Here is a 26753-nt window from a genome sequence, read left to right on the forward strand (position 1 = left end):
CAGGTCGCCGTTCAGAATCGGGACGTCACGTTACCTATCAAGCGCGCTGTGACCTATGACGCAGATCACGTCATGCTGCGCCCCGCACGAATCAAGGGGCAAGCGATGTCGGCGTCTGAGCCGCACATGTGCGGCTGGAGCGGCCGAGCGGAGCGGACGAGCCGAAGGAGACGCAGCGGGCACTGCAGAGGGCTACTGTCGAGAAGGCGCGAGGGCCGCGGTCGAGAAGGCACGAGGGACGCGGTCGACAAGGCACGAGGGCCACAATCGCGTAGGCAGGGATAACTCGGAAGGCAGACAACTACTGTCGACGAGTCTGACGAACAGCACCTGGACGGAGCCGCCACAGGCGCTCGCCGCCGCGCGGAGCAAAAATGACAACCCTGGGATTCGAACCCAGGCCTCCGAAGAGATGAGAACCTTAATCTCACGCCTTAGACCAACTCGGCCAGATTGCCTTTTGTTCATTATGAACGCGCAGATGGCGTCTTGACGTGCCGGAACCAGGCCGCCACCCGCGGACCACGCGCGGCAGCGACAGCGCACGAAGGACGCTGGCTGCCCGCAGCGCAAGCGGGGCTGCCGGCGGAGCCGCAAGCGGGGCGTAAGCAAGCCGCCCGGGCAGCCGGCAGCGACAGGGCGTCCGGCGGGACCCAGCAGGGCAACCAGCAACGCGATTTATTGTACACCAAACATGCAAATGACTGCTACCATGCAATTAAAACAGCGTGTCGCTGTCGTGCGTATCCTTTTGGGGCGACGGAACCCAGTAGGGCTGGTCGCGGGGCGAGGCCGGCGAGTCCGGCGCGAGCGAGTCGCGGTCGGGGTCGTGTCCGTCGTCCTCGTCGTCGGCGTCGCCGGTGTCGCGGGCGCTGCCGGACCCGGCGCTGCGCACGCTGGCCGCGCTGTCGGAGGCAGCCGTCGGCGCGCGGCTCGAGACCGAGCCCTCGTCCACGGCCAGACCCAGGCCGGCGATCGCGTGCGCCGGCGGCTCCGGGGCCGGCCCCAGGCTGCCCCACACGGACGCGGCCGACGCCGGGCTGTCGGGCTCGGGCCGGTAGCCGTAGGAGCCGCGCGGCAGGCGGTGGCGGAGGTCGGCGAGCTCGGCCTCGAGGCGCGCGACCTCGAGCCACGCGCGGCGGCCCTCGGCTCGCGCGTGCGCGGTCTCGCGGCGGGCCTCGGCCAGCAGGAACCGGTCGCGGTCCATGTCATCGCGGGTGGCGTCGAGCTCCAGCCGCAGCGCGTCCAGCTGGCCCTGCAGCGCGTCGACCGCGTCCGGCTCGGCCGGCGGCGTCGCCGGCTCGGCCGACAGATCGACCAGCGCGCGCAGCAGCGTCGAGCCCGTGGCCGACAGCGACGCTGCCAGCGCGCCGAGATGGGCGACCGAGATCTGCGCCGTGGGCCCGGCGGCGTCGCCCGGCCCGCCGGCGGCGACCTCGGCCTGGAGCTCGGCCTTGGCTTGCTTGAGCGCGCGGAGAAACGCCCTGCCGTCAGCCACGCGCGCGGAACTGCTCACCACGAGACGTCGTCGAACCCGGCCGGCACGGCCGCTGGCGGGGTGCTCATCGGGATCTGTCTGGATGTCGCTGCCGGACGGCGCGGTGCGATGCGGTCGGCGGCGGAGGGAGGGCCGCGGTGGCTGGCAAGCCGCATAAGGTAAGCCGGCGCTACGACGCGCCGCGCCGCCGTACGCGTCGCGCGCTGGCGCGCTGGCAGGGGCCGCCGCCTCCTGCGTGAGGCCGTGGCCGCAGAGACGCGGCGCGGGCGGGGCTACGGGCGGCGGGCCGCAGATTCAAAACCATCAATGTTCGTAGAGCGACGTTACTATACACCGGCAGGCGGCGCCGGGACGCCGCCGGGCCGGCGCGGTTTGGGGCGGTCGGAAGACCCGGCGCACAGCCGACGGGTAGGGGCGCCGCGGGTCGCACGGACGCGGCGGCCGCGCGGGTTGCCCCGCGAGTCACGCCGCGCACGGACTCGGCGGACCGAGTCCGCGCACCGCCGCACCCCGCTCCGCCGGCCACCGGCCGCCGCCGCGACCGGCCTCTAGCGGCCGATCATGGAGTACGGCCCGTCGCCGTTTCGCAGCGCGGCGGCCGCCGCGCGCTGGTCGCCCGGCTGCCGCATGGTCTTGCGCCGCGTCGGCGCCGCGCCGGGCAGTGCAAAGTCCGGGTTGCCCTGCAGCGCCGCCTCAGCCGCCGTGACCCGTGGCGGTGCCGACGGCTGGTGCGGCAGCGGCGCAGCCGACTGCATGTTCAGGGGCGGCACGCCGGCCGCCCCGCCCGTGAACTGCTGGTAGTACCGCGGGTTGACCGGCCGCTGCGAGACCGACGTGAAGCCCGAGTGCAGCGATCCGCCGGGCGACTCGGGGTCGCCGTGGTACGGCGACCCGTGCCGCGACATCGGCGGCGGCATCTGCCGGTAGTGGTACTGCTGCGGCGGCGCCCGCGGGTGCGGGTGCGGCCGCGGCGGCGGCACGTCCTCGGAGTACTCGGGGTCGACGTCGTCGTAGTAGCCGGCCGGAGGCGCCCGCGGCACGCGCTCGTCGCGGTGCCAGTTCTGGCGCGGCGCCAGGTAGTCCGCGGGCGGCCGCGTGACGAGCGGCGTGGGCACGTTGCGCTCGGCCGGCCGCGGCCGGTCCGAGCCGGCTGAGCCGGGCACGGCCGTCGTAGTCGAGATCATGGTCGTCGGCCGCGCGGCCTCGTCGTCGTCGATCACCACCGGCGGCTCGTAGCTCGAGTGCGGCGGTGCGGTGGCGCCAGTGGCGGCCGAGACGCCGGTCGCGGCGGTTGCCGCCGACAGCGCCGAAGCCGCCGTGGTCGGCCGGCTGCCGCGCCGCTCGTACCCGTACCCGTCGTACGCCACCGGCGCGCTCGCCGGCGTCGTGTTGTTCGGATACTGGTACGCCAGGCCGTCCTGGGTGGCCACCCGGCGTGCGCCGGGCGTGGCCGTATCGTAGCGATTGGGCGTCGCGTTCTGGTAACGGTTCAGCCCGTCGGCGCCGGGCGGCGCACCCGCGCCGGCCAGAGCGCGGTGGTCTGCGCCGTAGTCACTGCTCTCGGCCGAGGACTGGTCCCGGTGGAGCGGCAAGGTGTTCTCGGACGGGTTGGCCAGCTTGGCCTCGTCGTCGTACAGATAGACCTCGCGCTCGTTCGTGAAGCCGCCCATGTGCGTCATGCCGACGGCGCCGGGGCCCTCGAGGTCGCCGTGCTCAAAGATGCGCTTGCGCATGGCCTTGCGGGTCGACAGCGACCGCCGCATGGTGCAGAGAATCAAGCTGGCGACGGCAATGATGACAGTCGCCGCCAGCACGATCCAGCCGCCCCACGCAATGTGCGGGATAAACAGCAGCACGTCCACGAGGAACGCCAGCAGCGACAGCAGGAACGTCGGGAAGCAGAAGATGAGCATCGCCAGCAGGTACCTCGGCGAGTTGGCCGGGCCGTGCATGTGCGAGATGAGCGACATCATCAGCAGGACGAGCGTGAAGCCCGCGGCAATAGGGTGCACGATCAGCAGGTTCGTGAGCGAGTGGCGCGCGTTCGATGGCAGCGAGAAGTCGGACGAGTCCGACGACGTGATCGATTCTGGCGGTCAGCAGCGCCCGCCGCGCGCACTTACCGGGGTAGCCGATGCGCACGCCCGAGCACGTATTGTGGGTGCAGTAGCCAAAGACGCCGAAGCGCACATGGTTGTAGTTGGACAGCTGGATGCCCTTGATCACGGGCACCGACAGCACCGACACCACCTGCAGACCCAGCGCAATGAAGAGCAGGATCGACAGGGGCGTCGACGCCCGCGGCGAGATCGCCATCGTGATGCGGTCGCCGGGGGTAGGGGGTTCCGGGGTCGGTCGCGGCCCTGGGGCGGCCTAGGAGGGCCTGGAGGTGCCGGGCCTGGGGCCTCTGGCCGGGCGGCTTGACGGGCCTGGGGGTGCGGCTCTGCGGTCGGCCGCGGCTGACGGCTCGCGGAGTGTCTGAGGGTCGGCGCGCGGTTGCACGTCGGTCTGCGCTGGGCTCTGGGCGCTGTCGGGGAGCGTTTGGCGACGGTGTCGGGCCAGCGTTGTCGAGCGGAGAGCTCGCCGCAGATTGCGCACTCAAACGCTGCGCCGCGCTAAAACGGGGCTACTGCGCGCGAAGCTGGCGCTGGATGGCGCTAGTCCGCTCTAGCGTCTGTGTGCCCTCTCAGGGTCTTGTTAGGGTTAGTGTACACGCAACCTGCCCGCTCGGGCTAGCTGACGTCTCTCGTCACCAGCTATATTTAGGCGCACTGTGTCGGGCTTCCGCCGCGCCACAGTCGCCGCATGCGCGTCCGCGCTAGCGCTGCGCGGTTCGGGCAAGGTCGGTAGTGCTGGGCTAACAGCTGCAGCCAAGCACACGCCGGTCTGCCGGCAATTTCAGAGATAAGATCGTGACGGGGCACTCGGCGTCCGGGACGAGGGGTGATGGCGGCGGCCAGCCTATTTACGGGCCCGGGGCGTTGCTGGGCGTCTCTGTGTGGTTGGCGCGGGGCGGAGAAAGACGGCTGGACAAAGATGGCGGTGCGTGGGGCGGTGCACGCGGTCACCCTGCCCGCGCCACATGTCCCAGCCACGCACGCCACGCCCGTGCCTGGCCCAGCGCACCGCCGGAGGCCGCTGCCGCGGCCTGCAGCCTGGCTACGCTCGCCACTGGGCCGCCGCTCGGGCCCTGGCCCTGGCCGGCGGCTATCACGCCAGTGACGCCTTCCGGTTGCCGTAACGCCGCCCTGCAGCCAAGGGTCCGTCCGCGTCAGACCATGGCGGCCGCGCCAGCCACCATTGGCGCGCCGCCGGTTTCTGCCATCGCTGTGCCGCCGGACGCCTGCCGGAACGGGGACAGCCGACGCGCTGTCCCGAGCGGCCGCGCACATTGTATCACGCCTGCGTCGCACCAACGACGCCGCGCTGTGGCGTAGCCTGCGACCCTGCTGACGGTCCGACGGCTCGCTGCCGATAGCACGCTTACACGCTAGCGCGATCTGGCGCATCTGTGAGTGACCCGCGGCGCTGGTTCGTGACTCGTAACCTGGGCGCCGTTTCCTGTCGCTATGGCGGCTCGCGTGCGCAACGGCCGCCGCCGTCGGTCTGTCTGCCGAGTCTACGTCTGCCTGTGTGACACGAGCCAGCCTCCGGTGGAACGCCGGGAATACATGGAATATGCGTGGAACCCGGGAGGAACAGTGACGGAACGATGGAACGTGCGGGGAACTTTGTGCGCGCCGTCTTTGTACGCGCTCGAAATAGCCCCCATGTGATGAGGTGTGGAAGCCACGTATGCGCGCCCGGCGCGCCGCCCCGGGCCCTGGGCCGCCCCGCCTTTCCCGGTGCGCTGGACCTGCCGCCGCCAGCCAGGCTGTGGCCGGCGGCCGGCCAGCGCGGTCAGGTCGCGGCGGTGGCACGTGCACTCACGTGACTGAACAAAGACGTCACGTGATGTGGGGATCGGCATATCCCCCCCGGCCTCAGCCGCACACCCCCAACCATGGCCTTCTTCTTCGTCTGTGGAGGTACGTCGCGCCAGGGCCCGCTGACGCAGCTACAAACTACAACGGCGCCCTCAAGGGCTACGAGGACATCTCGCTGCAGTGTCCCCGGTGGTAAGTCGGCGCCCGGCCTCGCTGATCCAGTCACAACCAGAGCGGTAAGTCCGGCCCCGGGCGCACTGACAGTAGTCATCGCCTTCAAGAAGCGCGAGTTCTTCACGCTCTGCTTCGTGCCCATGATCCCGACCAACTACGGTCCGTACCTGCAGTGCCGGATCTGCACCTTCAGCCAGGAATCCTCGCTCGAAGAGCTCGACATGATCCGCCAAAAACGGCTCTCGGTCGCGCCCGAGCACTATGTCGCGCCGTACCACGGCGTCGCCGACAGCTATCCGCAGGCCGGCTACTCGTCGGCCCAGCAGGGCGGCTACAACGCCGCGCCCGCGTACCAGCCCGCCGGGTACCAGCCGAGCTCGTACCAACCGAGCTCGTATCAGCCTGGCACCTACCAGCCCGGCACCTACCAGCCTGCCCACGGTACCGGCGCCGTCCAGGGCCAGGGCCAGTACCCGTATGGCGTGGCCGGCCGGCACGAAGCCCCGATCACGCAATAGTTGTATTTCGTTTAATCTTTGCGCAGCAGCCAGTCCCACTTGGCAGCCTCCTCCTCGCCCGCCAGCGCAACCAGGTGGTCGCGCGAGGCCATAAAGTCGTGGTCCGCAAAGTCAAAGCCAGGCACGACCACCTCGCTGATCAGGCACTCGTCCGAGCCCGGCGGCAGGAAGCTGGCCTTGTAGATCCCGCCGTCGACAATCCACTGCAGTTTCTCGCCCTTGGCCACGTCCGCGCCCGCTACAAATGTCTCCACGCGGCCGTCCGGGTAGATCAGCACGTACACGGCCCGACCACGGTGCAGCAGGTGCGTCGTGCGCGACTTGTTGCGGTGGAAGTGGCCCGCCGGTGTGTACCGCGTCAGCAGATAGTAAATCAACGTAGACAGATTGCGCGTCGTGTCGGTCGACCCAGCCTCTGCGTACGGGTTTGGCATCGTGTCCACGGCCCTGTCGGTCTCGGCAAAGTAGCCGCCCTCGACGTGGGGGATCAGATTGAGCGCTTGGATGAGCTCGGCGTGCTCGGCCGTTTCGGCCTCAGACTTGACCAGTTTGCCAGGATTCAGTGCCATCTGCCGTCAGCGGATCCATCCATCGCCAATGCCACTGCTGCTGCGCGCCGGCCGCATCTGGCGGCCAGGCGCGGCGTCGGCGGCGGCCGTCCCGTACCTTGGGTGTGGTGATGTTGGTTTACGGTGCAACTTTTTGGTCTAGCTCGCTAAACTACTCGTACAGCTCGGCGTTAAACGCCACGGGGTCCTCTCCCGGCGGCGGCGCCACGTACAGGATCTTGCCGGTGACAAAATCCTTGAGAATGCGGCGCGCGGCCTGCGACTCGTCGGGGATGCCGCCCTTGGTGCCCTTGATCAGACCGCGGGCGGCCGCGTACGACTTGAGGATTTCGGTGCCGGTGGGCACGCCCGTTCCGCCGTCCACCTCGGGCTTGATGTAGATGGTGATACCATACAGCCGCTCGAGGTGCTGCTGGGGCACGCGCTGGGCGAGGAGCGTGGCCGGGCCGGTGTACTCGCGGAGCTGGTCGATCGGCAGGACGCCATTGCAGACGAGCTCGGCCTTGGTGGACGCAAAGTTGGGGAAGACCAGACCGGGGCAGTCGCACAGGATGATCTGCTCGGTGGTGTCCTCCGCCTGGGGCAGGATGATCGTCTGGAAGTGCTTCGTCTTGCCGGGGGTGGCCGAGACCGAGACCTTCTTGGCGCCGAGCAGCGAGTTGATCGTCGACGACTTGCCGACGTTGGGGTAGCCGACGAGGCCGATGTAGATCTTGTCGGTCGGGCCACCGTCGTACGCCGGCAGCCGCGGGGCCTCGCGCAGGAACAGGGCCTCGAGCTCCGACACGTGCAGGATGTGCACGTCGGCCTCGGTCACGTCGTCGGCGTCGATCTTGCGGTTGGCGTCGGCCAGCTGCATGCGCGCCAGCTGCTCGGTCACGCTCGCGTCCGTGTTCTTGCTGCCGCCAGCCAGCGAGGCCGAGAAGAACGCAAAGTTGATGCCCTCGCGCTTGAAGTACTGCGCCCACTTGACGCGCTGGTTGAGCGTGAGCATGTCGGCCTTGTTGATCAGCAGCAGGTTGCGCTTGGCCGGGTCGAGCTCCTTGGTGTAGACCTCGAGGTCCGGCGACCGGTAGAAGAGCGGGTTGCGCGCGTCGCAGATCTGCACGACCAGGTTGGACCGCTCGACCACGCGCCACAGCTGCCGCCAGACCTCCAGGTTGCGCTCGAACGGCGTCATCAGCAGGTCCTGGTTCTCCTGGAGCTCGGCCAGGCCGCGCCGCCACTCAAGAAAGGCGTCCTTTTCGGCGCGCTCGAGCTCGGGGCCGGTCGTCTTGGCCGTCCACTGCGGCCGGCGCGGCACCGTCAGCCGCTTGCTGTTGCGGTCCTGCTTCTGCCGCGCGGCGCGCTCTTGTTCGGGCGTCAGCAGGTACGGGTTCGTCTGGTCCTGGTGGATGATCGTCACGTTCAGCCGCTCGGCCGTGAAGTCTGTCCCGGCGAGCTCGGCCGTGTTGAGGAACTCGTCCAGATCGCGCTCCTGCGTGACCGACTTCAGTCGCATCCAGCTGGGCTGCGTCACTCCGGCGTTGTCGACTGTGTGGCGGGCGCTGCGCCGGGTCGTGCGCCCGGCGGTCTTGGTATCGTTGATGATCGCCCGGCCGAGCCCGGACGGGTTGGCATTAGGGTTCTTTTTCTTGGGCGGACGTTGGACCTGGGCGTCAGCGGATCCTGGGTGCGCCGAGGGGGCGGCCCGGGCGGCCACGGCGGCGGCCGCGTGCCGGCCGAGACGCCGGCGGCCGGAGCCAGAACCGGCATCCCCGGTGGCAGGGCCGCCGAGACCATGCGTGGCAGCGGCAAATGCCCCACCCTGCCGCCGCACAGCCCCGGCTGGTCCTGCCACGGCCGCTGCCGCGCGCAGCACTCACCATTTCGTTCGTTGGCCAGCTTCCGATCTCTGAGATCGACGGACGCGGCGCTGAAAATTTGAGGTCCCAGTGCACCGCCACAGTGGCGGCGCGCCACTACGCTACGAAGTTACCCGCTCGACGCGCGCCAAGCTTTAAGCGAGAGACATGCATTAGTACGTGCCCGGGCGCAGGCCGAACCCACCATCCGGGATCGCCAAAATGGCGCCCGCCTTGCTCCCGTCCACCCCCGCCCGGCTGACCGTGTTGCCCCACCAGTCGAGGTCGACCGACTTGTACTCAAACGCGAGGAAGACGACGACGCCGGAGAGCGCCACGCCGGCCGAGAACGCCGACGTGAGCACGTAGTTGTACTTGGACCACCACGCCAGGTACCGCCGGCGCACGTACCACATGAACGCCAGCGACGCGTACAGGCCCGGCGTGAAGTACGCCAGGTTGTACGAGCTGCCCCAGCTCGCCGCGCCGTTCGCCAGCAGCACCGGGTGCACGTAGCGCATCTGCCGCGGGAACCACCGCCGCAGCAGCAGCATCGGCGGCACGATCAGCACACCGATCAGGAACGAGTACTTGAGCGGCGGATACAGCCGGTCAAACACACGGCGGGGCCCGATCACGCCAAACAGCACACTGTCGGCGTAGATCGTCGTCGTGCCCGCGCACGTGAACTTGTCCTTCTGCGTGCTCGAGCACAGGTTCTCGATGTTGTCGATCTGGAACAGGATCACGCCTACGCCGACGAAACACTGCACCACCACGGCCAGCAGCTGCGCGCGGAACGCTGCGCGCGGCGGCACCTTGGCGTAGTGCGCCATCTTCAGGTCGCTCACGAACGTGTCGGCCTGGATGTCGGTGTTGATCCCGATCAGCCGGCACATGAGATTGGCGTTGCCGTTGCCGGGCAGCATGTACCCCGAGATCACGCTCGACAGGTTGTTCATGCGCAGGTCAAAGCCGGTGATGGCGTAGATGAGCGTGATCGGAACCAGCATGACAAACGACACCAGCGTGGTCACAATGATGGCCCACCACGGCGTCTTGGTCGGGTACGTCAGCACGCCCGCCAAAAACATGGCGAACGACACCACGAACAGCGCCAGAAACCACCAGTCGGGCACCTCCTTGTACCGCGTCATCAGCCGCGACACCGGGTCGCCGTACTGCGCATACGTCGAGCCCTTGCGGTTGCGCAGGCCCTGCCAGAAGCTGCGCACGGCCGCCCGCAGCATCGGCCACTCGGTCGCCAGCGTGTACAGGAACGACAGCGTGTACATCATCAGGAACGCGCCCAGGTAGACCAGGTTGCCGGACGACATGTACGGCGGCGAGTAGGCCTGGTACTTGTCCTCGTCCAGGAGGCCGTCGGTCAGCACGCGGCTGACGTTGAACTTGACGCCCATGTTGCTGAACAGCTGGTTCGAGTTGATCGGCAGGTACGCGCCCCACCGGTAGTTGGTCCAGTACAGTGCGACGACGACAACGCCGCCGCAGAGCATGCCCACGTAGTTGTTGACGGTAGCAAAGACCGGCACGACCAGCGGGTTGAAGTAGTTGATGACAGACCAGTCGAAGGTCGGCACCGGGTTGACGCCCATGCCGAGAAAGCTGCCTGTGATGAGCGCGAGCTTGAGGTTTGTGGGCGCGATCCACGTCATCCAGTTGAAGTCTGCCAGCGCCGTGAACACGTAGTCTGGCAGAAAGAAGTAGAGAAACATGCCGACGAAGCACACGAAAAAGAACCGGTACCGGCTAATGGACCATCCGTGGACGCGCGTCTTGCGCTCGGGCACCAGCAGCGCGCGGTTCAGAGCCAGCGTCGGCAGCACGGTCGGCCAGATCGCGCGCGACGGGTAAATGACCCATCGACGGAGGAGACCGGCCCAGCCGAAGCCCACGATCAGCGACGACAGGTTGAGCACAATGATGTACCCGGCCGACACCCACTCCTGGCCGTAGTACACGGGCAGACGCTGGATCAGCACGTAGTTCATGAAGTTGGACGACGACGCGCCGACGTTGACCATGAGCGTGGCAAACATCTGTTCCTTGTGCGTCCAGGGACCAGGATTTAGCGAAATTCGGCGGCCACGCACGGTCACTCCCCAGTCCGGCAACAGCTGCGCCAGCTTGCCGCACGGATACAACAGCAGCTGGATGGCGGTGGACTGTAGTTTGAGCTGGGGCTGCCGCCACGCAAAGAACGAGTTCACAAACGCGCCGATGACGACCCATATCAGCCCGAGCACGTACGCACGGACGGTCTCGACTGGGATGGACGGGTCGTCGAACGGGTCGATCACAGACCGCACCTCGGGGTACGGCGAGAACGAGTCGATCAGCGTGGCCTCGGCACGCACGGCCGCGTCGTACGCGACGAGGTCGAGCCCGGCTACGGCCGGGCCGCCGACGAGCTCGAGAATGTGCGCCATCGTGTGCTCCGGAAAGTTGACGTCGTCCGCGTGGTCGGCGGACGCGCGCTGCAGGATCTCGAGCGCGCGCGCGCCGGTCAACTCCAGCGCCAGCCGCGTTAGGTACGCAATCTTATCGCTGTCGTCAACCCCCTCGGTCGCGAACTCGCCGAGCCGGCGCCGGAGCGTGTCGCGAATGGCCTCGACCTCCTCGGCGGGCACGGGCAGCTCAAGCTCGAACGCGTCTTTCTCGGCGACGTCGGCCGCAAGCTCCTGGGCCGACACGGCCGCGATGTTCTGTTTGGACTCCATTGCGGACTGGGTCCGGCGGGCGGGCTTTTTAAAGGGCGCACGGCTGCGCCGACGCGGCTGCGCCTAGCGTGCGGCTGACTTGTGGCTCGACGCACTGACCACACCTTATCTCTCGCTAGTGCTCCGGCGATCGCCGCGCCGGCCGGCTGGATTCGCCGCTCCTGCCCCGTGCCGCCGTCGGCTCTGTGCTCGTGCCCATCGCTGCGATCGCTGGACGGCGTGTTCGCCAGGGGACGTGTCCGGGTCTGCCGGCGCCACATGCGCGATAGCTGGCAGCGGCCAAGTCCGCGGCGCAACGCCTCTCCGCAACTGCATACATGCATCGGCGACACCGGCGTCGGACCACCCGCGTGCCAAGACTGTGACGAGCCTCGGCGACGACTCCGCCAAGAGGGCTTATCTTCGGATAGGCCGGTGGAGATCTGCTGCCGGAAGACACGGAGTCGCCGAAGCTTGTCTTGTGTAACAATGCGGCTATATGCCGCAGAGCGTCGGACTGGCAGGCCTTCGACGACAGCTCCGCCGCTGAGAGCTGCCCTTCGGGCAGGCTGTTCGACGTGAAGTTGATCCGCCTGAAGAGGGGCCACTGCCAGAAGCGTCGCCGCTGGAGGCTGGCGGTCATCATAGCAGTCCCACATAAGCCGCACACAGTGCGGCTTATAGCCGCTGCTCGCGAAAACGCGGCAAGCCCTCGGCAGTGACTTTTCCAAGAGACGCGGTCCTTCCAGCCAGGCACCCATCGCGTGAGGGTACCTTCGGCCAGACCAGAACACAATTGGGTAATCCCACCGGAGGCTCGTCGCGTCGTACGTGGCCATCCCCTCCAGTGACCTATACGCCTTCGGCCGCGTTCCCTGCATGCGTGGCGCTGTGGCCGAGCGGTTAAGGCGAGAGATTAGAAATCTCTTTCCCTCTGGGAGCGCAGGTTCGAGTCCTGCCGGCGTCGTCTTTTTTTTTCACGTGCGTGGCTTGTGGCGTTGTCAGCCACTACCCCACAAGGAACATGCCGAGGAGCACCGCCGAGATCCGTCGGACACGACGCCCGACGGCCTCTGCGACCGAGTCTTGGTTTCTTTTTCTATAAAACGCGCACGGCTAGCAGGCTAGCCCGCACACAACACTCATCCATCCGTCCTTCTCCATGGCAGTCAACATTCTCGCCGCGGCCAGAACGCCCGTCGGCAAGTTCGGCGGCGCACTCAAGTCGCACTCGGCGGTTTCGCTCGGATCGGTCGCCCTCAAGGCCGCGCTGGAGCGATCCAAGATCCCGGCCGCCGCCGACGTGTCGGAGGTGTACATGGGACACGTCCTGCAGGGCGGAGTCGGCCAATCGCCGGCGCGGCAGGCGGCCATCGGCGCCGGCCTCCCGGCGTCCACGGATGCCACCACGATCAACAAGGTGTGCGCGTCCGGGCTCAAGGCGGTAATGCTGTCGGCGCAGACGATTTCCGCCGGCGCAGCCGACGTGATCGCCGCCGGAGGCATGGAGAGCATGTCCAACGTGCCGTACTATCTTCCGCGACAAACGCGCGGCTTTGGCGACATCACGGCCAGCGACGGCATCGTGCACGACGGTCTGTGGGACGTCTACAACAAGATCCACATGGGCTCGTGTGCCGAGAACACGGCGCGCAAGTTTGGATTGACGCGCGAGGCCCAGGACGATTTTGCCAAACTGTCGTACGAGCGCGCCCGTGCGGCTCAGGCGGCCGGCGCGTTTGCCGCCGAGATGGCGCCGGTCGAGGTCAAGAGCCGCAAGGGCTCGGCTACGGTCGACGCGGACGAGGAGCCTGGCAGCGCGGACCTGGCGCGGCTTGGCAGTCTGCGCCCGGCGTTTGAAAAGGACGGCACCGTCACCGCCGGCAACGCCAGCACAATCAACGACGGCGCCAGCGCAGTCGTGCTAGCGTCGGCCGCGTACACGGCGCAGCACGGGCTGCAGCCGCTCGGCCGCGTGGTGGCGTATGCGGACGCGGCCCGGGACCCGATCGACTTCACGATCGCGCCAGCGCTTGCGATTCCGCGCGCGCTCGAGCGCGCCGGGCTGACGGCCGCCGACGTGGCCCGGTTCGAGATCAACGAGGCGTTTTCGGCGGTGGCGCTGGCCAACGTGAGCCTGCTCGGCCTGGACATCGACAAGGTGAACCCGGCCGGCGGCGCGGTCGCGCTAGGCCACCCGATCGGGTCCAGCGGCTGCCGGATCCTGGTCACGCTGCTGCACGGGCTCAAGCCCGGCGAGTTTGGCGTGGCAGCCATCTGCAACGGTGGCGGCGCGGCTAGCGCGATGGTTGTTCAGCGGACATAGCTGCGCCAAGGCAGCTGATTAGCACTAGCAATACATAATTCATGAGACAGAGCCTACAGCACCCACTTGACGGCGCCCTCGGGCAGGTTGCGGTTGCGCCGGGAGTAGATCAGGCGGAGAACCATCACAATGGCGGCGCCGAAGAACAGAAACGCGGCGTTGACCGAGTGGCCGGTCACGTAGCCGGGCGACTCGGCGGCCTTGTAGATCCACACGCCGATGATCTGGCCGGGGCCGCCAAACGAGACGTTGAGGGCGACGGCCAGGCCGACGCCAGCGGTGGTGCGCAGGTTGCTACTGAGCCAGCCCAACAGCGGCGGAATGCAAGCAAAGGAGCCGGTGGTGGCCAGGCACAGCATGGCGTAGCGGGCCTTGAACGCCGTGTCGGGCAGGACAGCCTCGACCAGGAAGCAGATGGCGCCCAGGAGCATGCCGCCAAACGAGTGCAGCGAGCGTGAGTTGGTGCGGTCGGCCGAGAACGCGGTGACGATGGTGAAGACGTAGGCGATGGCGTACGGCGGGATGGTGAAGAGCTGCGCCTGGAGGCCCTTGTAGTTGAGGCCGGCGACAATCGTCGGCGAGAACAGCGAGATGGACGAGAACGGGACCGAGATGCAGATGTAGGCCAGGTAGTGCAGGTACAGGCGCCAGTCGACCAGGGTGGCCTTGGCATCGGCCCAGGTCATGCGGGCCTGGCCGTGCGAGGACACACCCACGAGGCGGCGGGCGACCTCGTCGCGCTCGGCGGGCGTGAGCCACGTGGCGCGCTCGGGGAACGACGGGAACAGGAACCAGACAAAGCCCGCAAAGAACACCGAGGGCGCGCCCTCGATGATCATGAGCCACTGCCAGCCGCTGAGGCCGTGGCGGCCGTCGATCTTGCCGACGCCGTAGGCAATGGCGCCGCCAAAGGCGCCGGCGAGGGTGGCCGAGGCCAGGATGACGGCCACGCGGACGCTGCGCTCCTCCGGGCGGTACCAGAACGTGAGAAAGTAGACAAAGCCGGGGAAGAGGCCGGCCTCGGCGACGCCGACCAGGAAGCGGATGGCGGTGAGCGCGCCAAAGCCCTTGACGGCGGCGATGCACATGCAGAGCACGCCCCAGACGGCCATGATGATGGCGATCCAGCGGTTGGGGCGCATGCGCTTGAGCATGTAGTTGCTCGGCGTCTCAAAGATGGTGTAGGCGATGAGGAACACCATCAGCGAGATCACGTACTGGTTGCCGACGAGCCCGAGGTCCTGCACGAGCGAGTGGCCGGCGTCCTCGTTCAGGACCTTCGCGTTGCCGATGTTGGAGCGGTCCAGGAAGCACAGCAAGTAGATGAACGCGGCCATGGGGATGATCCGGCGGTCGAGCTTGCGGAGCAGGGGCGGGTAGCCGGGCTCGACCACGTACGCAGCCTGCTGCGCGTGACCGCCGACGTCCTTCTCGGCCGCGTCGAGCTCGAGCTCGAGCTCGCCGGAGCCCCCGCCGAGCGAGGGCCGGGCGGCGTCGCGCTCGCGGTAGCCGGTGGTGGCCTTGTCTTCGGTGCCGGAGTCGGATGACATTTGCGTGCGCTGTGAGTCGTTGCGCTCTAGGCTGTGCTGGCCCCGCCGGTGGCCTGTGGTGTTTTATAATCTTGCGCGCGGTGCGCTGCCTTGGAGAAACCCACCGCACGCATTTTTGGTAATGTGGGCTCATCGTGTTCACGGCGGTTAGATCGACCGGGACGAGGTGAGACAAGCGTCGTCCAGGGCGCCGGCTGGCGGGTAAATGAGTCTAATGGTCATCAGTGTGTGCATATAGCATCCTAATCGGGCAACCCAACGTACCGACTGGAGGGATATTGGGGCGGTTGCATTTGCGCTAGTGCACGTGGGGACTAGCGTAACTTACCACCGTGTAATCGGAAATGGCGGCCACCGCGTTGGTGGCTCCGTGACACGCGGCTGGCGCGCACCAGCCACGGCATGTGGTCTCGGTCGCCGCGTCCGCCGAGGCTGGTGCGGGGCTGCGGCGCCGGCCGTGCGTCGCCCGGCAGCGGGGGACGCAGGGCTGGTCGGCGACGTGCCGCCAGGCTGCATGCGGGGTAGCGCGTATGCCTTGCCCGGACCCGCTAGCGGCCTGTGGCGCGGTCCTGCGACGGCACGGAGGTACCGCCGAGTACCGCACGCGACTCGGCAGCGGGGGCCGAGCCGGACTGAGTCCGCGTCTCGGGTCCGAAATCCGTGCGGCGCGGACCCGCGCACCGCAATATCTTCCGCCTGCCGCCCAGGCACGCACCCCCATAACCATGCCCGCACCGATCCGGATCGCCAACGTCTCGGGCGCCACGGGCGACGCCCCGCACGCCATGCGTCGCATGGTCGATGCCGCCCAGATCGACGCCGTCACCGGCGACTGGCTGTCCGAGATGAACATCGCGTGGAACTCGATCGCCATGAAGTCCGACCCGACCGCCGGCTACGACCCGGGCTTCCTGCGCCAGCTCGCCGAGTCTCTGGACGCCGTGGCCGCCCGCAAGATCAAGGTCGTGACCAACGCAGGCGCGCTCAACCCGCGCCAGCTCGTCGCCGAGATCCGCAAGCTGTGTGCTGCCCGCGGCCTCGACCTCAAGGTCGCCCTGGTCGAGGGCGACAATGTCTCGAGCCTGATCGGCACCGCCGAGCCGTTCGGCCACCTCGACACAGCCGAGCCGGTCGCTGCCTGGGGCCGCACGCCCGAGGTTGCCATCGCCTACCTCGGCTGCCGCGCCATTGTGGCCGCCCTGACCGCTGGCGCCGACATTGTGATCTGCGGCCGCGTCACCGACGCCAGCCCGGTCATCGGCCTGGCCGCCTGGTGGCACGGCTGGGACCTCGACACGGACCTGGACATGCTCGCGGCCGGCCTGTTGGCGGGCCATCTGATCGAGTGCGGCCCGTACGTGACCGGCGCCAATTTCTCCGGCTTCAAGCCGTTCCTGGACACCCTCGTCGACGTCGGCTTTCCGATCGCCGAGATCGCTGGCGACGGCGGCATTGTCGTCACCAAGCAGCCCAACTCGAACGGCTACGTGCGCGCGGCCAACGTGCGCGCGCAGTTCCTGTACGAGCTCCAGGGCGAGCTGTACTACAACCCGGACGTCGTCGCGGACGTCACGGGCGTGCGGATCGAGCAGCTCGGGCCGGACTCCGACGACCGCGTCGCCGTCTCGGGTGCCCGCGGCCTGCCGCCGCCGGACACGACCAAGGTCCTGCTGTCGGCCGTCGGCGGCTACCAGGCCGAGGCCTACTTCTTCATCAACGGCCTGGACGTGGCCGAGAAGGCGCAGATGATGCGCAACCAGCTGGCCGCGGCCTTCGCCGACTCGCGGTTCTCGAAGCTGGCCATCTCGCTGATCGGCGCCCCCGAGCCGAACGCGCGCACGCAGTCGGCCGGGACGTGCATGCTCCGAGTGTTCGCCCAGGCCGAGAAGAAGGAGGACATCGACGCCAGCGCGTTCAAGATCCCGATCTACGCCATCCGCATGCAGTCGTACCCCGGCTACCACATGGAGCTCGACTTCCGCATGATGGAGCCCAAGATGTTCATGGAGCTGTGGCCGGCAACGATCCCGACGAGCGCCCTCAACGAGCGCGCTGTCCTGGACGACGGCACCGAGATCGCCGTGAGCCACTCGCCGGCGCTCCAGCCGTACGATCGCGCGCGCGTGTCGTACGAGACGCCGGACCCGGTCCCGCTCGAGTCCTTCGGCCCGACGGTCGATCTGCCGCTGGGCACGATCGTGCACGCGCGCTCGGGCGACAAGGCCAACAACTCCAACGTCGGCTTCTTTGTGCGCCACGACGACGAGTACCCGTGGCTGCGGTCGTTCCTGACCATCGACCGCGTCAAGGCGCTGTTCGCAGACGACATCCCGGACCCGGCCGCCGTCAAGGTCGAGCGCTGCGAGTTCCGCAACATCCTGGCCGTGCACTTCCGGGTCATGGACTTCCTCGACGGCGGCATCGCGTCGAGCTCGCGCATCGACGGCCTCGGCAAGGGCGTGGGCGAGTACCTGCGGTCGCGGGTCGTGCCGCTGCCGGAGGCCTTTGTCGCGCGGGGCCGCATTTAGAGAGCCGCACGCGGTGCGGCGCGCAGCCGCACGCCGCGCGGCGCCTCGCACAGTCCGCATAGATAGCTAATAGACGCATTACCCCTGGACTCGGTCCGCACGTGCGGACCCGGACCCCGCTCCGCACGTGACATCACGTGGTACCCCACAAGTCTCACGTTCCGCTGCACCCGGCGTTCCGTCTCCGTCAACCATGCAGGCCTGCGACCGGTGCCATTCGCGCAAGATCAAGTGCGACCGCCGGCTGCCGTCGTGCGGGCCGTGCCTGAAGTCGCGGCTGCCATGCCAGCACACCGACCGGCTCAAGCAGCGGACGTACCCGCGGGGATACATCGAACGGCTCGAAGACAAGATCAAGGCGCTTGAGCTGCTCAACAGCTCGCTGCAGCGCCAGGTGCTCGCGCCCGGTAGCGAGGCAGCGGCCGCAGCTGTGGCCGCCGCCGCGGCTGTCGCCGACGCGCCGCGGTCCGACCGCTCTGACTCTGGCGGCACCGACGACTGGGACGAGCTCGACGACGTTACGGCCGTGGCCAGCTACCTGTCGCTGTCGGCGGCCGGCGACCGGCGCTACCTTGGCTCGTCGTCGGGCGTCATCTTTGCGCACATCGTGAATGCCACGATCACGGCCGCCGCGCGGCGCCGCACCGGCCACGCCCTGCCGCCGGCTATCCGGCTCAACCCGTGGGCTCTGGACGACACCGACGACGACGAGGACCCGACGGATGCGATCGCAGCCGGCCTGCGCCGGTCGCCGGCCACGGCGGCCGCGCTGCCGAAGCGCCACATTGTCGAGAACCTGGTCAAGGTGTACTTTTCGCACAGCCACCTGGCCACGCCGTTTCTGTGCGAGCCCGAAGTCACGGCCGCCATCGCCCGTGTCTACGACGACAGCGAGTTCTACGCCGAGGACGCGTTCTGGGCGTTTGTGATCGACATGGTCCTGGGCATCGCCACGTCGACTGTGCAAAAGTACGAATGGAACCAGCTGGCGACGCCGGAGTCGCACTATACGCGGGCCATGCAGCGCCTCAACCAGGTCCTCTGTCTGCAGGGCACGCGGCCGCTGATCGCCGTGCTGCTCCTGTCGATCTACTCGCTCATGCACGACACGTCGGCCAGCGTGTGGCACCTGGTGGGCATTGCCGTCCGGCTGTGTATCGAGCTCGGACTCCACCACGACGGCGGCGCCGCCGGAATGCACGCTTCTGCGCCGGGCGGCGGCCCCCGCGCGCCAGCTGGCGAGGCCGCGTTCGAGGCCGAGATGCGGCGGCGCTGTTTCTGGTCGGTCTTTGCGCTGGACCGCATGGTCTCGGTCACTTTGGGGCGCCCGGTTGCGCTGCGCGACTCGGACATCGACATGCCGCTGCCGTCGGCGCACGCAGACGCGTGCCTGTGGCGGCAGCGCACGCTGGGCTCGCCGGACGGCGCCGTGTGCAGCTGCCCGTCGCTGTCGCCGTTTATCCACATGCTGCGGCTGCGCGATCTGTCGGGCAAGATCCTGCGCGGGCTGTACTCGAAGCGCACCGAGCGCGTCCTGCCGGCACACGAGGAGCTCCGTCGCAACCTGGACGCCAGCCTCGAATCCTGGAAAGACGCCGTCGGGCTGCTGAACCTGCCCGTGCCGGCGGACCCGGCCATGGCACGTGCGTCCGCCGGCGGACCCGGTCCAGCGGACCCGGTCCCGCCGCCGGCCGCCGCCGCCGACAGCCCCTATAACGCCGCGCTGTCGTGCTACGCCGACGCCAACTGGTACAACCTGCTCTACTTCAACTCCAAGCTGCTGCTGTTCCGGCCGTCGCTCGTGTTCACGCGGCCCGACCGCGAGACGCTCCATGTGATCCTGGACGCAGCCGCCGGCGCCATCCGCACGTACTCGATGCTGCACCGCACCCGCCGGCTCAACTACTCGTGGCTGACCCTGCACGCGGTATTCATGGCGGGCCTGAGCTACCTCTACTCGGTTGCCAAGATCGTCTGGCACGACCGCGCGGCCTCGGACCGGCTGCCGTCCAACATTGTCATCGTCCAGGACACGCGCGCGTGCTCGAACGTGCTGACCGCGATCTGCGAGCGCTGGAACTCGTCGCGCGAGTGTCAGATCATCTTTGACAAGCTCTCGGTGCTCATCATTGGCGAGGTCCTGGACCCGTCCGTGCTGCGGGCGCGGCCGGCGCCGCAGCCGACGCCGGCGCCGCCGACCGCCGACCCCGCGCCGCACGACCACGAGTTCCGCGCGCTGTTTGGCGACCTCCAGAACGTCTTCGACCAGGACGCCTTCTTTGCGCAGTCCGGCGTGGTTATGGGCCTCAGCCAGGACTGGATGGGCTCGTTCATGGACTACAGCGCGACGAGCCCTGCCAGTGCCGGCGCTGGCGGGGCCGACGCGGCCGCGGACGAGCGGTCCAAGACTGGCTTTGGCATGGACGAGCAGGTTGTGTCTAACATTGACGAGCTGTTCACGTCGGGTTTCCAGCCGACGTGGACTCTGTGACCTAATGGACTGGTGACCCCTGACCGACGAGCCGCACGTTCTGCGGCGCGTCCCGAATGGTTGTAGGTTCGCGCCGCACGTGGTGCGGCTGACGCTCCCGCGCCCCCGGCGGCGCTCCGTCCTGCTGGCGGCTACATGCGGCTATATGCGGCTATCTGCCGGCAGGGCTCCGGCGGAAGCGCCGCCAGTGGCTCGTCCACTGCGGCCTGCAGCTGGCCCGTAAGATGGCGCCTGCGGCGTGTATTTGCGGCTATATGCGGCTGTCCGCGGCTATCTTCAGGCACCGGTGCACCGCCACGCAGCCGCGTGCGGCTCACATCTCAGCCAGGTCTGCTGCGACCGTGACCGGCGCACCCGTCGCAGCCAGCACTGTGGCCACGTCCAGACCCGGCGCAATCTCGACCAGCGTCAGGCCGTGCTCGCCGTCTACGTCAAACACGCCGTAGTCCGTGATGATGCGCGACACGCACCGCCGCCCAGTGACCGGAAACGCGCACTCAGCCACAATCTTTGGGTTGCCCTTGCGGTCGACGTGCTCCATCGTCACCACCACGCGTGTCTGTTCGGGGTTTGCGACGAGGTCCATGGCCCCGCCCATGCCCTTGACCTTGCCGGGCAGCATCCAGTTGGCCAGGTCGCCGTACATGCTGACCTGCATGGCGCCCAGAATCGACATGTCGACCTTGCCGGCGCGGATCATAGCAAACGACTCGTCCGAGCCGAACACGGCCGCGCCCGGCAGCAGCGTCACGGTCTCCTTGCCGGCGTTGATCACGTCGGCGTCGGCCGTACCTGGCTGCGGGTACGGCCCTAGTCCGAGAATGCCGTTTTCGCTCTGCAGCTGTACCTCGACTCCGGCCGGCACGAACGCCGGCGCCAGCATTGGCATGCCGATTCCGAGGTTGACGTACATTCCGTTGCGGAATTCGCGGGCCGCGCGGCGCACGATGCGCTCGCGCGGGCCGGCCAGAGCTGGCGCCGACTCGGCCACGGCCTCGGTCTTGCGCTCGATCTCGGTCGGCTCGGTAGCCTGGACAACGTGCGTCACGTAGATCCCGGGCAGATGGACGTCGTCCGGCGCGATCGAGCCGACGGGCACGACGTGCTCGGCCTCGACGATCGTGACAGCCGCAGCCTTGGCCATGACGACATTGAAGTTGCGAGCGGTGTAGCGGAACACGCAGTTGCCGAGCGCGTCCGCTTTGTGGGCGCGCACGAACGCGACGTCGCCCTTGATCGCGCGCTCGAGCAGGTACTCGCGGCCGTCAAAGGTCCGGCTCTCGCGTGGCTCCGAAGTCTTGACCACGGACCCGTCCGGACCGAACCGGACCGGCAGGTCACCGCTCTGAATGACCGTTCCTACCGCCGCCGGCGTGTAAAACGCCGGGACGCCGGCGCCGCCGGCCCGGCAGCGCTCGGCCAGAGTGCCCTGAGGCGTCAGCTCGAGCTCGATCTGGCCCGAGAGGTAGAGATCCTCAAAGACTTTGTTTTCGCCCACATAGGACGCGATCATCTTGGTGACCTGGCCGGACGCCAGTAGCTTTCCAAGGCCGGACTGGGCCAGGCCGGCGTTGTTGGACACGGCTGTGATGTCGCGAACGTCGGGCCGACGCAGCAGAGCGCTGATCAGGGTGTTGGGCAGGCCACAAAGGCCGAAGCCGCCCGAGAGCAGGGTGGCGCCCGACCGGACTGCAGCAACGGCCACGTCCGCCGAGGGCACAACCTTGTTGATCTGCGCGCGGCTGGCTGAGGACGACAGCGCGCGGCAGCCGCGGACACCGGTCGAGATCACGGTCACGCCGGCCCGGTTAGCCGTTCGAACCGGAGATTTCGCCCACATTGCTTACAGTGGCAGTGCCCGCCGCGTGGTTTATAAGACCCCGCGGCGGGCGCGGGGCCCGAGGCCGCCACGAATACGAGCCGGCGGCGGCCCCGGCCGAGACGCGCGGTGACGGCAAACGGTCGTTGGCGGCGAGTGGTGCACGGGCGCCGAGGCCGAGACGGCGATGGGCGCGCGGCGGGCCGGCCCGCGAGACCGGACCGGGTCCGCCGGCAGCGGCCGGCGCGGGGTGTGGGGTAGTGGGGGCGGCGTGTGTCCGTATTGGGACCGGACAGGGTCCCGGACACAGCGGCGTGCGGCGCGGCTCGGCGGCAGTCCGCGGCGGGTCCGCGGCGGACGCCGGCGGACGCCGCCGCGGACCCAGTCCCGGACAGACGCGGCCGGGGAGGTACCTGGCGTACCCACGAGCGGGGTTGCGCCACACGTGGCTGTGTCCGACGCGAGTCGAGCGCGCTAGTCCAAACCCGGCATACACGCCGACCCGCGCGACGGTCGCCAGCGCACGAGCCGCGCCCGCCGCGGCTGCGTTTGCTCCGCGTGCCTGTCAGACGACGACCGGCTGGCTCCGCACAGCCGTCATCCCGTCCGGTCGCGCCCGCGCCCGCCGCTGCTGCCGCGGTGCCGAGGGGCTCCGGTGGCGACCCTGGCCGCGCGACTAGGCCAGCGCGACGACTAGGTCGCCGACTAAGCTGCTAGACTGCGGCTGTTTTTTTTAGGCCGGCCGCCCTGGCTGAGCGCTCACGGCTACGCCTGGATCGGCCGAGGCCGCCACCGCAGAAGCGTACGGATGCCGCGGCAGCTCGGCACGGCCCTAGACGCGTGCTGCGCCGTCGGCACCGACGGCCGGACTGGCGGCTCTGCGTGCGCTGGCGCGCGTTCCAGTCACGAGAGGCGCCGCCGCGCGCGCACGCGTCACCTGCCAGCACCGGCAGGCGCGTAATGTTGGGCGGCCCTGGGCCAGCGGCCTGCGCGCGCCGATCGGTGCCGCCCGCGCGCACGTCCACCTGGCCGCGGCGCGCGCTGTCGTCAGCGCGCGCCGCTGACGGCAGCGCCGAAGCGCCTAGGGACCGCTGCCGGCCTGCGCCACGCGCCACAGGCCACCGCGTACGGCGGCTGCCGGCGCCGCCACATGCGCCCCTGTTGTCTGCCACGCCGGCGCGCTCAGCCGCAGGCCCGACGATCGCGATCCACCGCGCCGGACGCCCCAATGACGGCGCCGACACGCACCGTCACGCGGACCCAGCACCCTGGCGCATGGGCCTGGCTGCGCGCCGCCAAGCCGCCCGCGAGTACGTCCGGCTAAACTTGTGCGCTCAACAAGGGCATTCATGCCTGCACATCCTGTTTACTACTAGCATTGCTATCGCTATCGTCCGTCGCGTCTCTCGCGCTACAGTCGGGCGCGTGCCACGCCGCGCCCGCGCGCCAGCGCCGCCTCGGCCTCCTCCACGATCTCGTCCACGATCGCGCGCGCGGGCTTGACCTCGTGCACGAGCGCGGCCACCTCGCCCATCAGGAACGGGTGCTGGTTGTCCAGCACCTCGTCCGGGATGTCGTTGCCACGCTTCTCGTACTCCTCCATCTCGACCTCGATCGGCAGCTTACCGGCCGACGTTAGCTCGACGATCTTGTCCCGCCGGTTGGTCTCCCAGTCCATCACGTACGGCGTCTTGCGGATCCGCAGCGGCCGGCCCGTGTAGATCAGCGTCTTGACCGTGTCGTCATACGACGCCGTCAGCACGGCCTCCTGGTGCGCCCGTGACGCACCGGCCTCCTCGGCGCAGATGAAGCGCGTGCCGATCCAGACTGCCGACGCGCCCCACATTATCGCCGCCGCCAGCGACCGCCCGTTGACGATGCCGCCGGCGGCGATGACCTCGACGGGCTTGTGTGTCAGCGGACTCATGTGTCCGCGCACGCTGTCCACGACCGCCGGACTGCTGTCAGCGAGTCCCTGCGCACACTCACATCAGGATGTTCGTCGGCACCGAGCCCGTGTGGCCGCCGCCCTCGCCGCCCTGCGCGCAGATCACGTCCACGCCGGCCTCGAGCGCCCGCTTGACGTGCTTGACCGCGCCGATCATGTTCATCACGACCACGCCGTGCTTGTGCAGCTTGTCCACCACCGCGCGCGGCGGCACGCCCACCGCCGACACGAACAGCGTCGTGCCCTCGTCGATGATGATGTCGACCAGCTCGTCCAGCTGGCCGTGCGTGTAATCGTAGTTGGTCTTCCGAGCGTTGCCGCCGACCTGCGGCAGCAGCAGGTCGACGCCGAACTTGTTGCGCAGGTTCGGGTCCTCGATGTTGCTCTTGATCTCGCGGATCTGCTCCCGCAGCTGCTCGGGGCCGTACCCGAGGCCGCCAATGACGCCGAGGCCGCCGGCGTTGGTTACCGCCGCTGCGAGCCGGGGCCGTGTGTCCGTCAGCGCCCGTTTTGGCTGCCCGCCACTACTTATCTGAGGCCACGTTCATGCCCGCCAGCAGGATCGGGTACTTGATATCAAACAGCTCCGTGATCGGGGTCTTAAGCGTCGTCACCATCTTGAATGTGTTGAGCGTCTGTCTGCCCGGGGACTCTTAAGTCCCATTTTGCGGGGAAGCATCTCCCAACAGCCTCGGTCTTTGTATTTTTGGTAACGAACGTGACTCGCGCGTGGCCCCTGCCGATCTGGCCAGAGCACAGTGGGGCTCGGCTCTGTCCTGGCCAGCCGGACCGATAGGCTTCGGCTGGTTTTAGCAGCTCGGACAACGTCGGCTACCAACAGACCTTCAGCTACGCGGACTATTGCGCGTCCGGCGCGTCTTGCGCGCTCGTCCCCGGACTACGACCGCAGAACAACTGGCAGCACTGTGTCTGCTGCCCACAAGATTCTGCGGACCAGTAGCGACGTTGGGCCTGCTATGACGCAGGCCCCTTGACGCCTGTCTCCGCACGCACTCGACCACCACATCCCCGCGTTTACTGTCAGTTGCGGCCATACCCTGAAGAAAGCACAGTTCCCCGTCCGATCAACACCAGTTAAACTTCAGTGGGCTCACTTAGTACTGCGGTGGGAGACCACGCTGGAATCGTGAGTGCTGCAATTTTTTTGGTTTGTCGTGGCGGAGGTTTGATCTGTACAACGGTAGGCAACCTTTACCTAGTAGTTGCGGCCACACCCTGAAGAAAGCACAGTTCCCCGTTCGATCAACACCAGTTAACCTTCAGTGGGCCTGCTTAGTACTCTAGTGGGAGACCATAGTGGAATCGCAGGTGCTGCAATTTTTTGTTGTATTTTTGCCGCTGTGGGAAGAGTGTCTTATGTATTCAGCTACTTGTCCTGGGCGATATTTCCATCTGCAGGGCGGATACTCTCAACGGAGTCATAGCTGCTGGTAGTCGTAGCCGCTGGTTTACAGATAGCTACTGGCGCGTCTCTGGCCGCCACTTTGTCCAGGGCGTGCGCCGCAAGAGTCAAGGAACGGCAGTATGAGCAGGCAATGCAGTCGCGTGTAGACAAACACGTTTACACACACAGCGGGCACGTAGCTTTCAGTTGCGGCCATACCCTGAAGCAAACACAGTTCCCCGTCCGATCAACACTCGTTAATCTTCAGTGGGCCTGCTTAGTACTGCAGTGGGAGACCATGCTGGAATCGCAGGTGCTGCAATTCTTTTTGTGTCGCCAACCGCTTAACTACAGGTCACAAGTCGAATGCTCCTATACAGTTTCAGTTGCGACCACACCCTGAAGCAAACACCGTTTCCCGTCCGATCAACACTCGTTAATCTTCAGTGGGCCTGCTTAGTACTGCAGTGGGAGACCATGCTGGAATCGCAGGTGTTGCAATTTTTGCTCCGCCGCACGATGCGCCGCACAGACACTTTGTTGCGCCGCAAAGACATCTAGATTCACGTAGGCCATCGGGGCCGCTGTCTGTGCGCAGCCTCCCTTTACCGGCCGTCTCGGACGGTCGTTTGGGTGCGCTTGAGCGGCAGCCTTGCCGGACTCAGTCAGCGGCATCGCGAGTCGCGGAAGCCAAGACGCGCTAGGGTCACGCTACACTAGAGCGACGCGTGAACACAATATGCGTTGTGAGAAAAGCTAGTTCAGACACGACTGCATCAGCATCTGAACTGTCAGTTGCGGCCATACCCTGAAGAAAGTACAGTTCCCCGTCCGATCAACACCCGTCAACCTTCAGTGGGCCTACTTAGTACTGCGGTGGGAGACCACGCTGGAATCGTAGGTGCTGCAATTATTTTTGCACGAGCTTTGCAGTGATACGCGGCCCTGTAGACCGCGGCTCCGTGAACTTCTGCCTCGGAGGCAACCACACTCGACGAAGCGATCGCTGTAGGCCACAGCGCATGAGCCTCCGGTAGCGATTGTAAAGGCTAGCTGCGGCATATCGCTTGCCGTCGGTAGGGCTACAGATGTCTACGCCTCTTGGTAGAAGCATACGTCTTAGCTGTCGGTGGGCTACAGATGTACACACGCTCAGCTCTACTGCCAGTTGCGGCCATACCCTGAAGAAAGCACAGTTCCCCGTCCGATCAACACCAGTTAACCTTCAGTGGGCCTGCTTAGTACTGCGGTGGGAGACCACGCTGGAATCGCAGGTGCTGCAATTTTTTACCTGCAACTCGAAGGAACTGGTCAACATGAACGCAGGTTAGGGAGTATGATTAACCAAGTCCGAAATAGTGTAATGGCTAGCACGGTCCGCTCTCACCGGGCAAATCGGGGTTCAATTCCCCGTTTCGGAGTCACATTTTTTTGACC

The 26753-nt window shown here is 67.4% G+C and overlaps 11 protein-coding genes and 3 non-coding genes across 14 annotated transcripts; 6 read left to right on the forward strand and 8 right to left on the reverse strand.

The window, feature by feature from the left end:
• Positions 1-375: 375 nt before the first annotated feature.
• On the reverse strand, positions 376-458 carry V1510DRAFT_t259. The gene has a single exon. It is a non-coding gene; the product is annotated as a tRNA-Leu (tRNA).
• A 1333-nt stretch (positions 459-1791) lies between these two features.
• Positions 1792-4037, reverse strand: V1510DRAFT_279502 (SUR7/PalI family-domain-containing protein). The gene is made up of 2 exons (XM_066930627.1): positions 3622-4037; positions 1792-3587 (listed from the first exon to the last, which is right to left on the reverse strand). The coding sequence occupies exons 1-2, from the start codon at positions 3812-3814 to the stop codon at positions 2047-2049; spliced, it is 1734 nt and encodes a 577-aa protein (XP_066786739.1). The 5' UTR covers positions 3815-4037; the 3' UTR covers positions 1792-2046.
• A 1316-nt stretch (positions 4038-5353) lies between these two features.
• Positions 5354-6147, forward strand: V1510DRAFT_423150 (uncharacterized protein). Its single transcript, XM_066934900.1, has 4 exons — positions 5354-5526; positions 5556-5616; positions 5647-5660; positions 5692-6147. The coding sequence occupies exons 1-4, from the start codon at positions 5502-5504 to the stop codon at positions 6114-6116; spliced, it is 525 nt and encodes a 174-aa protein (XP_066786740.1). The 5' UTR covers positions 5354-5501; the 3' UTR covers positions 6117-6147.
• V1510DRAFT_399418 (RmlC-like cupin domain-containing protein) lies at positions 6100-6812 on the reverse strand. Its single transcript, XM_066931938.1, has 2 exons — positions 6783-6812; positions 6100-6685 (listed from the first exon to the last, which is right to left on the reverse strand). Exon 2 carries the CDS (start codon positions 6683-6685, stop codon positions 6128-6130), a length of 558 nt encoding a protein of 185 aa, XP_066786741.1. The 5' UTR covers positions 6783-6812; the 3' UTR covers positions 6100-6127.
• V1510DRAFT_383314 (P-loop containing nucleoside triphosphate hydrolase protein) lies at positions 6799-8611 on the reverse strand. The gene is made up of 2 exons (XM_066931675.1): positions 8551-8611; positions 6799-8336 (listed from the first exon to the last, which is right to left on the reverse strand). The coding sequence occupies exons 1-2, from the start codon at positions 8551-8553 to the stop codon at positions 6837-6839; spliced, it is 1503 nt and encodes a 500-aa protein (XP_066786742.1). The 5' UTR covers positions 8554-8611; the 3' UTR covers positions 6799-6836.
• A 91-nt stretch (positions 8612-8702) lies between these two features.
• On the reverse strand, positions 8703-11270 carry V1510DRAFT_432147 (OPT oligopeptide transporter protein-domain-containing protein; the record flags this gene model as incomplete). The annotated part of the gene is made up of 2 exons (XM_066935475.1): positions 8703-10589; positions 10644-11270. 2 exons carry the CDS (start codon positions 11268-11270, stop codon positions 8703-8705), a joined length of 2514 nt encoding a protein of 837 aa, XP_066786743.1.
• Positions 11271-12134: 864 nt separating this feature from the next.
• On the forward strand, positions 12135-12216 carry V1510DRAFT_t257. The gene has a single exon. It is a non-coding gene; the product is annotated as a tRNA-Ser (tRNA).
• Positions 12217-12283: 67 nt separating this feature from the next.
• On the forward strand, positions 12284-13626 carry V1510DRAFT_423159 (Thiolase, N-terminal domain-containing protein). The gene has a single exon (XM_066934901.1). The coding sequence runs from the start codon at positions 12412-12414 to the stop codon at positions 13573-13575; it is 1164 nt and encodes a 387-aa protein (XP_066786744.1). The 5' UTR covers positions 12284-12411; the 3' UTR covers positions 13576-13626.
• Positions 13532-15311, reverse strand: V1510DRAFT_423160 (major facilitator superfamily domain-containing protein). The gene has a single exon (XM_066934902.1). It carries the CDS (start codon positions 15123-15125, stop codon positions 13629-13631), a length of 1497 nt encoding a protein of 498 aa, XP_066786745.1. The 5' UTR covers positions 15126-15311; the 3' UTR covers positions 13532-13628.
• A 414-nt stretch (positions 15312-15725) lies between these two features.
• Positions 15726-17742, forward strand: V1510DRAFT_423161 (uncharacterized protein). The gene has a single exon (XM_066934903.1). It carries the CDS (start codon positions 15851-15853, stop codon positions 17651-17653), a length of 1803 nt encoding a protein of 600 aa, XP_066786746.1. The 5' UTR covers positions 15726-15850; the 3' UTR covers positions 17654-17742.
• Positions 17743-17842: 100 nt separating this feature from the next.
• V1510DRAFT_432151 (fungal-specific transcription factor domain-containing protein) lies at positions 17843-20167 on the forward strand. Its single transcript, XM_066935476.1, has one exon. It carries the CDS (start codon positions 17847-17849, stop codon positions 20142-20144), a length of 2298 nt encoding a protein of 765 aa, XP_066786747.1. The 5' UTR covers positions 17843-17846; the 3' UTR covers positions 20145-20167.
• A 190-nt stretch (positions 20168-20357) lies between these two features.
• On the reverse strand, positions 20358-22111 carry V1510DRAFT_423165 (uncharacterized protein). Its single transcript, XM_066934904.1, has one exon. It carries the CDS (start codon positions 21982-21984, stop codon positions 20458-20460), a length of 1527 nt encoding a protein of 508 aa, XP_066786748.1. The 5' UTR covers positions 21985-22111; the 3' UTR covers positions 20358-20457.
• A 1263-nt stretch (positions 22112-23374) lies between these two features.
• On the reverse strand, positions 23375-24528 carry V1510DRAFT_427363 (2-nitropropane dioxygenase; the record flags this gene model as incomplete). The annotated part of the gene is made up of 3 exons (XM_066935202.1): positions 23375-23921; positions 23953-24425; positions 24454-24528. 3 exons carry the CDS (start codon positions 24526-24528, stop codon positions 23375-23377), a joined length of 1095 nt encoding a protein of 364 aa, XP_066786749.1.
• Positions 24529-26665: 2137 nt separating this feature from the next.
• V1510DRAFT_t258 lies at positions 26666-26737 on the forward strand. The gene has a single exon. It is a non-coding gene; the product is annotated as a tRNA-Glu (tRNA).
• Positions 26738-26753: the final 16 nt, after the last annotated feature.

The sequence above is a fragment of the Dipodascopsis tothii genome (assembly GCF_038497935.1).
Source record: "Dipodascopsis tothii strain CBS 759.85 unplaced genomic scaffold V1510scaffold_43, whole genome shotgun sequence".
NCBI lineage: Eukaryota > Fungi > Ascomycota > Lipomycetes > Lipomycetales > Lipomycetaceae > Neoaidaea > Neoaidaea tothii.